This window comes from Nicotiana attenuata, chromosome 1 (assembly GCF_001879085.1).
Source record: "Nicotiana attenuata strain UT chromosome 1, NIATTr2, whole genome shotgun sequence".
Classification (NCBI taxonomy): domain Eukaryota; kingdom Viridiplantae; phylum Streptophyta; class Magnoliopsida; order Solanales; family Solanaceae; genus Nicotiana; species Nicotiana attenuata.
The window spans coordinates 34,031,284-34,042,202 of NC_031989.1; the positions used below are offsets into that span (position 1 = coordinate 34,031,284).

At 37.2% G+C, this 10,919-nt stretch overlaps 1 protein-coding gene across 3 annotated transcripts; it reads left to right on the forward strand.

The window, feature by feature from the left end:
* Positions 534 to 7,460, forward strand: LOC109224360 (heterogeneous nuclear ribonucleoprotein R-like). 3 transcript variants are annotated; one of them, XM_019388949.1, is made up of 12 exons: positions 534 to 976; positions 2,180 to 2,736; positions 2,819 to 2,908; positions 3,011 to 3,250; positions 3,795 to 4,016; positions 4,091 to 4,388; positions 4,471 to 4,781; positions 4,935 to 5,044; positions 5,128 to 5,234; positions 5,368 to 5,444; positions 5,534 to 5,627; positions 5,780 to 7,460. In XM_019388949.1, the coding sequence occupies exons 1-11, from the start codon at positions 712 to 714 to the stop codon at positions 5,624 to 5,626; spliced, it is 2,370 nt and encodes a 789-aa protein (XP_019244494.1). In that variant the 5' UTR covers positions 534 to 711; the 3' UTR covers position 5,627; positions 5,780 to 7,460. The 3 variants fall into 3 exon arrangements, with proteins under 3 accessions (XP_019244494.1, XP_019244489.1, XP_019244499.1); XM_019388944.1 differs by having other exon boundaries at positions 5,827 to 7,460; XM_019388954.1 differs by having other exon boundaries at positions 5,131 to 5,234; positions 5,827 to 7,460.

Below are 10,919 nucleotides of genomic sequence, written 5' to 3' on the forward strand. Positions count from 1 at the left end.
GGCAAAAATCTTAAGCTACTTTGCCTTTAAAAGATTAGTCTGTCATATACCTAAACCTTCATAACCATAATGCATAATTTATATTACAAAAAAAAAAAAACTCAAGCAACTTAGCTACGCAAACATCAAACAGAGAAACTAAAAAAATAAAAATAAATTCGATGCAATCATGGAGGGTTTATCAATTCAAGCTGTAATTTGACCGATGAATACAAATAAATGGCATGTAAAAATCTTTTAGAAACAAGTGAAACAAATTCATTTATTTGTGTTTTGGTTTAATTCTTTTGAATACGGTCACTAAATTTTTACTTCAATATAGATCTTTTTCTATTATCGCTCTCCGTTCATTTTCTCATTGAATTAATCGGCGCATCGCGCGGGTACGTATACTAGTATTTAGATATGCATTGAGATTCTGTAATTTTAATAACACACCAAAAAGGGTAAATAATACAGTATATTATTTCTTTCCCTTTTCTTTTTTCTTTTACCATTTTTTCTGTTTTAAATATATATAAAGCAAATTAGGGTTTCCAAAATTCCCAATCCTACTTTCTCGGGGTCTTTCTTTCTTCTGATATAATAAATATATTTCTACCACAATACAAATTCCTCAATCCATTCAGATCATTCTTAATTCCGTCGAAGTCCCAAAAAGATCCAATTTTTAGGTTTTCTCACAATTCTACCGGCGAATATTCCGAAACAATGCCTCCGAGAGCTGTAAAGAGGACGCCGACAGGATCCGGAACGAAACGGGGCGGCCGGACAAACCGAGGGACACATAAATCAAAGGAAAAACAACCGGTAGTGATGGCGGATGAACCGGTAAAAGTTGAGGTTTCTGCAGCGGAGGAGGAGAAGAAGCTGGAGCTGAAACAAGAATTGAAGGCGGAGCAACCGGTGGCCGAGGAGAAATCCGAGCTTGAAAAGCCGGTCAAAGCGGAGCCGGAGGTGAAACCTGTGGAGAAGAGTAAGTATTAAAGTACTAATTTTTAGCAAATTGGTTTTTTATGAGCTTTTTAGATGAATTTTTGCTTTAGAGATTTTGATTTGCTTGTTAGTGTGTGCAAATTTTTTCGGCCTATTATGTTGAATTTCAATTAATTTTTTAACGAAATATATAAAGTTTAGTACTGAAGAATGTTGTATTTTTCGGTGTCTCCTCTGTTATAGTAATTCCAAGTCTTGTTAATAATCACTATGAATTATTTGACGCAAAAGGATGTCGGTAGTCCTTCTTGTTCTAGTAATTTGATTTTTTTTTGCTTATTAGTATAGAAAATATATTATTGAAAAATTATTGTAGTATAGGGACAAAAACGTAGTTGCTTTTATGGGTGTGGTTCTCATAATCACAGCAAGCTTTTGGTGGAGATGCTAGAATAAATAAAAGAAAAAAAATGTCCTAGAAAGGGTGGTTATGGGAGGAAGGATCAGAAGTATATGGCCTTTCCTCTGTCCGAAAGGGGTCATTAGATGATATGGCCTGCTAAGTCTTAATTGATACATGTTCATCCAACTTTGTATTTTCTGCTTTGGTGTTGGTGATTCTTTGTTAGAGCCCGTACGAAGAAAGCTAAATCATGATGATTAGCCATTGTATGGGGATATTTTATCCCCATATAATGTTTTTTTGGATACCAGTAGCACGTTTTTGTGTTGATTTTCTGTTTTTTTACCTTAATTTATTTTGTAAATCTTTGCTGGGAGAATAGAATATACCTATTTTAGCTATAGGTGCATATGACAGTAAAGGAACCTGTGTCCTCCACCTCTATGAGTGAAAGGTTTGGTATCGGTTTGTAATTATAGAAAACTATAGAGAAAGTGTAGCTTCAGGATTCATTTGTAGTGGTGGATGGATTGAAGGATTGTTTATTCTTCATCTTCAACAAAGGAGAAACAATGATGAAGGGTTAAAGTGCCAAGGGTAGCTATGCTCTGGTGACCTTGGAACATGAGTCTTTCCTTTGAAATTCTTTTCTGTCCAGGGTTGTAAATCTCTTTTGGAGCATGTTTTCTTGATCAAGATATTGCTTTTATTTCTCTATATAGTTTCAAGTTCTTGACGACTATCAGGACTTACCTGTGAATCTGGTTAAATGGATCATCGGGCTAGATGCTTCTATTTTCAGTTTTTTCACTGGCCTGGATGGCTATTTTTTGATGGCAGCGGACGATGTGAAAGATTCAGATGAATATGAAAAAGGCGAACGCTTAGATTTGGATGATAATGATCCTGAATATGAACCCGAAGAGTATGGCGCTGTAGATTATGACGAGAGAGGAATTGAACATGAGGATGTTCAGGAAGAGGGTTATGAAATAGAGGAAGATCCCCAAGAGGGAGATGATGGTGAGGAGGAGGAGGAAGGTGACATGGTTGAAGATGATGTTGAAGATATGCACGAGGAAATTGAGGGTGAGGAAGATGGCGAGCATGCAGAAGGAGAGGAGCATGCAGAGATGGTTGATGCAGCTGAGGATGAAGAACATCATGAAGTTGTTAAAGAAAGACTTAAGAGGAAGGAATTTGAAGTTTTTGTTGGTGGCTTGGACAAGGATGCTACTGAGGATGATCTCAGGAAAGTTTTCAGTCAAGTTGGTGAGGTCACTGAAGTGAGACTCTTAATGAATCCTCAGACAAAGAAGAATAAAGGATTTGCATTCCTGCGTTTTGCAACAGTGGAACAAGCAAAACGAGCTTGTATTGAGCTGAAAAATCCAGTGGTACACTCTTGATTCTGTTGTTATCATGGTCACTGATGTTTATTACTTGATAAAGCTTATTTCGTAACAACCCAACTTCCAGGTGAATGGGAAAAAATGTGGTGTTTCCCCAAGTCAGGACAGTGATACCCTATTTTTGGGTAACATATGCAAATCTTGGACAAAAGAAGCCGTAAGTAGACTCAAGAAAATTCACATTGTCATCAAACAATCGACTTTTTAGGTTCATAGAGCTGCTAAATTACTGTCTGATTTATGTTTACTTCCACTCCAGTTAAAAGAGAAGTTGAAGCATTATGGCGTTAATAATGTTGAGGATTTGACATTGGTTGAAGACACTAATAATGAGGGTATGAATCGAGGCTTTGCTTTTCTGGAGTTCTCTTCACGCTCAGAGGCCATGGATGCATTTAAACGTCTACAGAAGAGAGATATTGTGTTTGGAGTTGATAGGCCTGCCAAGGTTTCTTTTGCAGATTCATTCATTGACCCTGGAGATGAAATTATGGCACAGGTAAGCCTTTTGGACCCATTTATCTGCTTTTGAATAGGACTGTGGCCCTGGTTAAGTTTGGGCTAACATATCTTCAAATGGAGTCGAAGTTTGGCTAATATATCTTCCAAAGGGAATCGGTTATGCTTACCTTATTGGAGGAGCTTTATTATTTTGCAACGGACTATATGTGGTATAACCTGTTTTTAAACTTGTCATTGACATAGTTTATCCATTGATGGTTTACTGTTGACCCTCTTTAATTTAGTACCTTATGCTGCAACAAGAAAGAAAGATGGGTGCGACTAGTGATTGTATTTACTTGTAGTTCAGTGAGAGTGGATAAGTGTTGTTCTCAGAATTACTGTTTTGCAGTCTGAGGCTCCTCTCTATTTTTTGTCTCCCTTTGTTGGTTTTCTTGGTCGGGTTGGGTGAGCAGAGTGTAGCCAATTGAGTTTGATTTTTTCTTTACATGAAGGTGCTCTTCTGATGATGTAGCTTTAATGTAGATCTTGCAGAGCAGGAATTAGATATTTGACTATTAATGATTGTGTATCGATTTCAGGTTAAAACAGTTTTTATTGATGGTCTTTCTGCATCTTGGGATGAGGATCGTGTGAGGGATCTTCTTAAAGAATATGGCAATATTGAAAAAATTGAGCTAGCCCGTAATATGCCTTCAGCCAAGAGAAAGGATTTTGGATTTGTCAGTTTTGACACTCATGAAGCTGCAGTTGTTTGTGCCAAAAGCATTAATAATGAAGAGTTGGGTGAAGGAGATAAGAAGGTCTGTTTTTTGTCTTGAAGTTGTATCTGAACATGTCATTCTTGTGTGTGCCTGCTTATAATTGTATATTCCAGGTTAAAGTTAGGGCCAGATTATCAAGGCCACTTCAGAGAGGAAGAGGGAGATATGGTGCACGTGATCTGCGACCTCGACATGGGTTGATGCGTGGTCCTCGTGCTCCATGGGGTCGTCCAGTCCCACATAGACTCCCTGTTCGTGGATCTAGAGTTAGTACACGTGTCCCTCCCCTTGCTGATCGTAGTTTCAAACGACCTGCCGCAATGAGGGATAGGCGACCGGTTATGGCTGTGGCTCCAAGGGGCAGACCTGTGGCTCCATTATCGAGCAGGTCTTATGACCGGAGACCACCTGGTATGGGATCAGTTCTGAACTTTTATTTTGCTCTGCTGTTTCTGCTCTACTTTCTTTCTAGATAACTAAAACTGAATTGCAGTTCACTCGTACCCAAAGAGTAAGAGGGAGTATGCACGGCATGAGGAAATTCCTCCTCCTAGAAGCAGAGCCGCAGTGGACTATCCTTCTAGGTTTCCTTCCGATAGACGCAGCTCGTACAGGGATGACTATTCTTCTCGTAGCTCGGGTTACCCTGATTTTCCAAGAGGTACTGCTCGCACATCAACAAGGAGAGCTTATGTTGATGATGGATATGAAGAACGGTATGAAAGGCCTCCTCCTGCTTATCGCGAGGGGCGAGGTAGGGAATATGATTCCATATCTGGCTCCAAACGTTCATACAGTTCACTGGTATGTAGTCTCCACCTGAATGTCAGATATTATTTAATACAGTGGGTTACCATTATAAAAAAAGTTACTTAATAAAGTGGGATGTTGATTTTTGTAACTTTCTTAAACTGCTTAAGATGTAAGATCTGATTTAGTGTCTATTCCACATGTTAGGATGAGGTCCCTCCCCGCTATGCTGAAGCAGGAGTCCGCACTTCTCGTTCTCGTTTGGATTATGAACTTGGTGGTGCGAGTGGCACACAGTACGGGGATTATAGTGACAGGTGTGCTGCTTTTGTAATTGAGATGATAATTGTTTACTCCCTTGCAATTTTGAGTGTTATACTGATTTCCTGTTACTGAATAGCAGTAGGTTAGGGAGATCAAATCTTGGATATAGTGGCAGCCGGAGTTCCCTTTCTGGGCAAGATTCTCATGGAATGTATAGCAGTCGTCAGGGAGGCTATGGCGGAGGTGAGTTGTTAGTGTTCTTTGTAAAACCTTGGTGCTTATGTGAACTGTTTTAGGTTTACAGTGATACTATAGGGTTGGCTATGGATAATTTTCTTAAAATTTTCTTAAATTCTTTTTTTTTTGGGGTTTACAGGCTCTTATGGGGGCAGTGATGTCAGTGGAATGTATTCATCTGGCTATGGTGGCGATTACGTGTCTCGTGGCAGTGATGTATGCTTCATTTTGATGATTATTTGGCTGGAGCTTTTGTATTTACTGCTGATCACTGTATTTACGTTCTACTTTCTCGAAATTTTCAGGTTGGTGGTAGCTCTTATTCATCAGCCTATTCCAGTCGTGGCATGGGTGGTAGTGGTTATATGGGTAGTGGTGGTTCTGGATCTTATTACTAAGGTATGTCACATGTTTAAAGGTGTCTTATTTGATAGGATTTTTGATTCTTATGAATTGAGGATTTTACTGCACGAGCATTCTTTCTCCCTGTTTAGTTGTGGGGAAGGGGGAATTAGGAAGTTTATACTTATGTTTCTTCATAAGAGCTGCAGTTGAAGATGAGGAGCATTCAGTCACCACAAGTTTGTTTATGGTACAGATTTGAGTTGGACAAAGAGACTGCAGTTGGATGTGTATATCCGGAAGCTCTATGCAATGAGATCCCACTGGAAGAAGCTGAGTTAATCTATTATTTGTAGCCTCATTGTATAAGTAGGGCAAGAATATCTAAGTTTTAGGTTGTGTTGCTCTAGAGCATGTTGGATTCTACTGTGGGGGAAAGCGACATCTGTTCCTTTCCTGCTGTAAGGAAACTTAAGCCTCTTTTAGAGTAAACACACTGGTGTTTAAACATGCAATATTTTGTTATGGTATCTCCATGTAACAATTCACTGGAATAATGGAGGAGGTATGCTGCATGATTTTCAAGAGCAAATGATTCATGAAAGTGCAAGTTACCTATTATCTGGTTAAGATCCTCTGGATATATTGCATTGAGGATCATTAGGGTAGTTTCTGACAGTATTCTATCCAGTTTGATATTCTCCACACAAAGTTAACCTTCTGGACTGCTTAGGGAATGCGTAGTGTCAATAAAGAGATTCGTTTATGTTATCAAAGTATCCGGTATTGTATTTAACTAATGGATTGACAAGCCTTCCAAAGTATCATCAAGATTGTTTCTGAAGGTGCGGAATTATGATTTCAATAAGGGAAAATTCGATTAGATATGCTTGGCAGATTATGCTATGCAATCTTGAAGCAAAAAGAATAAAGTCATTTGTTTGTTTGTCAGTTGCTCAATTTACAAGACCAAAATTTGTGCTTGAGCAGAAAGAAAGAAATTATTTTTGATGTGTGTTCGCGAACCCCATTAATTGTGAATCCTCTATGCTTGTTTTCTTGGTGCTTCTATTTTGTTGCTATTGTGAGATGCTACATAAGTTCTTATCATTGGGCATAAAATATTGTTGCCTGGTGCCTCAACACCTCCCAGCTCTGGAACTATTTTCTGCAGCAAGGTTGAGTCATTGCTTATGTGATGCCTATTGGCTCCCTAATGAGAGTATGCTTTCAGTTGTTGTACATTTTGTGAGCTGAAGTTGATTTTAATAGAGATGACTGAGAACTAGAGATGCAATAAGTTGGTCATTCTTATATGCGTGGGGACAAAGGAATCTGAGGATTTGCACTGTGCTGCTTGAGTTTGTTTTGTTCTTTCATTACTGGAAGCTCTCTAATTTAGTAGCTCCGCTGTGAATAGGATGATCAAAGCCTTGGAAAAGAAATGTAGTTTAAGATTACCAAGGGGATCAGGGTGTAATATTTACTAAGATGAAATGGTAGTTTTATAGGTTCTGTTGTCGAGGGAATGTGACAATTCATGAAACTGCTGGTCTTGTTACTTGTAGTACGGGAAAGGGTCAGAGAGTTAACTTAGTACTAGTTAATGGCACCGGATATGAGGGCAGCTTTCTTTGCTTGTGCAATTGCATTTGTTAACTGATTTTGATGTTATAGTTGCAGGCTTGCTTCAGCTGGGTGCACTTTTCTTCTTCTTTTTATCTGTTTTTTGTTTTTGTTTATTTTATCTTGTTTGGTAGCTTCAAACATTATTCTTGTACAGTGTTTCCGATAGTGAGCGTACTTTCAGATACATACATACGCATTGAGATCAGGTTTCTGTATTTAGTAGCATTACGATAATGATGAAAGCTAAAAGCTGTTCTTCCATTTCAACTTTTGTTTGAACTTTCTTGGATGTGCTTGTTTGCCCACTGTTGGGCACCCGATATTTGTATTTAAGAACATAGTTGGAAAAAAAATATGCAGTTAATTCCCGATAAAAGAAGATTCTGGTCTCTGGTAAACAACTTGAGACATTTTGTCTCTTTCTCTGTTGTGGATTGTGTTTAGGTCAATTTCGCGCAGGAAGAAGATAGCAGGTGGACTTCCACCAAGTTTTAAGTTGGAATTGAACTTGAGATGTCGAAGTTATTACTTCCATGCTTGTGAACCACGTTATGTTAACTAGCTTCAATATATATAGACTAGCAATAAAAGAGAGCACTGAATTTGCAGAGAGATCAATATGGTAACAATAAATTTAGCTACTACTTGATCATAAAAAAAAGGCAGAACAACCTAAATGGCACCTATATTTTGCCGCTTTGTCATGCCGGTCCCTATATTCACAAAGTTTCACCAAGACTCTTATAATTGTTTAAAGTCAATATTTTAAACCCCTTTGACATCGCGTGTCTCTCAATCACATGATGCTAGAATCATGTCATATAAAATACATGACATCACCTTTTCTTTTTAATTTTACATAAAAAAGAAATAATACAATTACCTTCTCCATCACTGTCATGCAACCAGATCTGGTGAACACCATGAACACTTCCATTTCCAGTTCCTCTATAAAAAACCTTCTTCCGGCACTACCTAAATCTGTCGGCGTTCAGCGACGCAGTTATGGTGGAATTGTTAAATTGAGTAGGAATAACACGAGTGGCAAGACCACTTGATTCTTCTGTCCTAATTGAGTTTCTACAAACTTGATTAACTTCAGCAACCACCCACCAAGATAAGATGTATCCTTTAATACACAAGGCTTACTTCATCAATATTCTAGTATTATAATATTAGAACTGAATATGTTGACTGATAGGTATAGAACAGAACATGAGTAGTAGTTTTCATTGAAATTTTTGCGGCGTTCGGAAGCGGCCATGGGGGCGGTAAGCGGCGGAGATTCGCGATTCATGGAAGAAGCCTCCATTCCTTCACTCATCACTTCCTATCCATCTTTCACGATTTCACTAGCTTCAAATCCCGTCCCTCCCCCATTAAATCTCGCTTCCAGAAAAGGATTCCTAATATTACACTCCATCAAATTTGGGTAAATTTAATTTCATCCATACATAACAACAACCGTACAAACATAATAAAAATATCAATCAAATTGTACGATTTTATACTGAAAACATACATTGACAAAGCAAAAAATAATGGCGGAAATCAGATCTATCAAAGCTATTTTGAAAAGCAAAAGAAAAATAAATAGGGAAGGGGCTGGGGAAAGAACGAGAAGGGAAGAAAAAAGAAATGGAGCAAAGGACTGGGGGAAGAAAGAAGGGAAGAAAAAGAGAAAAAAATTAAATGGGGGATGGGCTGGGTTGAAGACGGGAAGGGGAGGAATAAAGAGAAAAATAACAGGGGAGGGAGTGGGTAAACTTACAGTATGTTTTTTTGTAATTTCTTTTGTTTTCTCATTTTTATTTTAATCATTTTTATTCTAAAATTTTATATTCACGCTCCTTGTATGCGTGAAATATACGCGTTTTGTACGTCTCAGTAATAAAGTTGTTACATATGCTCGGTCAATGGTCAGAGGGGTTTAAAATATTGACTTTGAACAATGATAAGTGTCTAAATGAAATTTCTTTAAATACAGGGACTATGATAACAAACATGAATAAGTACAAGTATTTACTAGGCTATTCTGCCTAAGAAAACACAAGAGATCATTTTCTCGGGATGTATAGTTAAATATATTACAAAGGAAGATCATTAAGTTCCATCTATTAAGAAAGATCCAAGGAATATTAAAAAAAAAAAAAACTCAAATTAAATTAAAGTTACGTATCCCAGAAATATTTTAAAAACTCGAATTAAATTAAAGTTACATATCTTTCATCTAATTACACAAACAAAGAATTCAAGTCATTAACATATATTCAAAGATGAAAACTTGTAAAAATGAAATATAAATTTTTACTAACTACCAAATATTCATCAGATGGGATGCAGAATCATATCATTATAGCTCTTAAGAGATATTTTTTTTAGAATTACTTAAAGAGGTAATGAATTTATAAAAAGCAAATGACAAATACAAAGTTCTAATATGAGGGATGTATTCTCATCTTCTCCGTCGAACTAAAGGGAAAAGATGGCCAAATAGAGGAATTTTCAGAACCACTATTGTTTAATGGCTATTAACTTCTTATAGCTACCATATACATAATTACTTTCTACAACTATTGTTCAGTTGTTAAGGTAGTGTATTCGCATGAATACAGCAGCGAAAAACGCCTAAAATCAGGGTAGTCCAACTGTATGCGCATGTATTCACATGTATTCGCGCCATGTATTCATGAATACAACAACAAAAAGCGCTTAAAATCAGGCAAGTCCAGCTGTACGCGTATGTATTCACATGTATTCACGCCTGTATTCATGAATACAACAGTAAAAAGCGCCTAAAATCATGGCAGTCCAGCTGTACGCGCATGTATTCACATGTATTCGCGCCATATATTCATGAATACAACAACAAAAAGCAGTAAAAAGCGCCTAAAATCAGGGCAATCCAGCTGTATGCGCATGTATTCACATGTATTCGCGCCATGTATTCAGAATACAGTAACGACAATCACCTTAAAAAGGTATGTCCAGTTGTCTAAGAGAGAGGAAAAACTTAAATAGCGTAATTCATGCCTCAATGGTATTATATACCATAAATACTTATTTTGCTATAAAATATAAAAGGTAGCTATAGAAAATAATATTTTAAAATAATTTTGATTTATAATAAATAGGGTGTATACCTTTGCTACAGGAGGTAAACTTCAATATAGGGGAAGAGCAAATTATAATAATTTAAAAAATTGTAGTGGAGGAAAAGAATTAAGTAATCGTACACTTTGGACTTTTAAAAATAAAGTAAATAGAAAAATGAGAGAAAAAAGATAAACAGGTTTTTCTTTTCCTCTAAGAGATGTGCCAATGTCACTTTTGGTATGATATATAAGAGCTCTTCTTTCTTAGTCAGTTATACTTATAGAAGGGAAATAACAATGCAAGGTAGAAAGTACAAATCAAATTCAAGCATAAGAATGTCTTAAAAAACCTCTACCAATCACTACCGATTTCAAGCCTGCTCGTAGATAAATTCAATAAGTCCTTAAAGGCTACATAAGACCTGAAACTTGCCAGAACATTTCGGATAACCACTCATTTCACTCTGATCTTCAATACACAGCTAATATGCTAGCATAAGTCCATTCAAAGGAATAACCAAGCAATTTCTATGTGGAAACTGATACGGCCCATGATCCTATAATCTGATTGTTATTAGCAGACTCCACCACTTAGCTCGAAGCCATAGATCACCTCATCGGCACC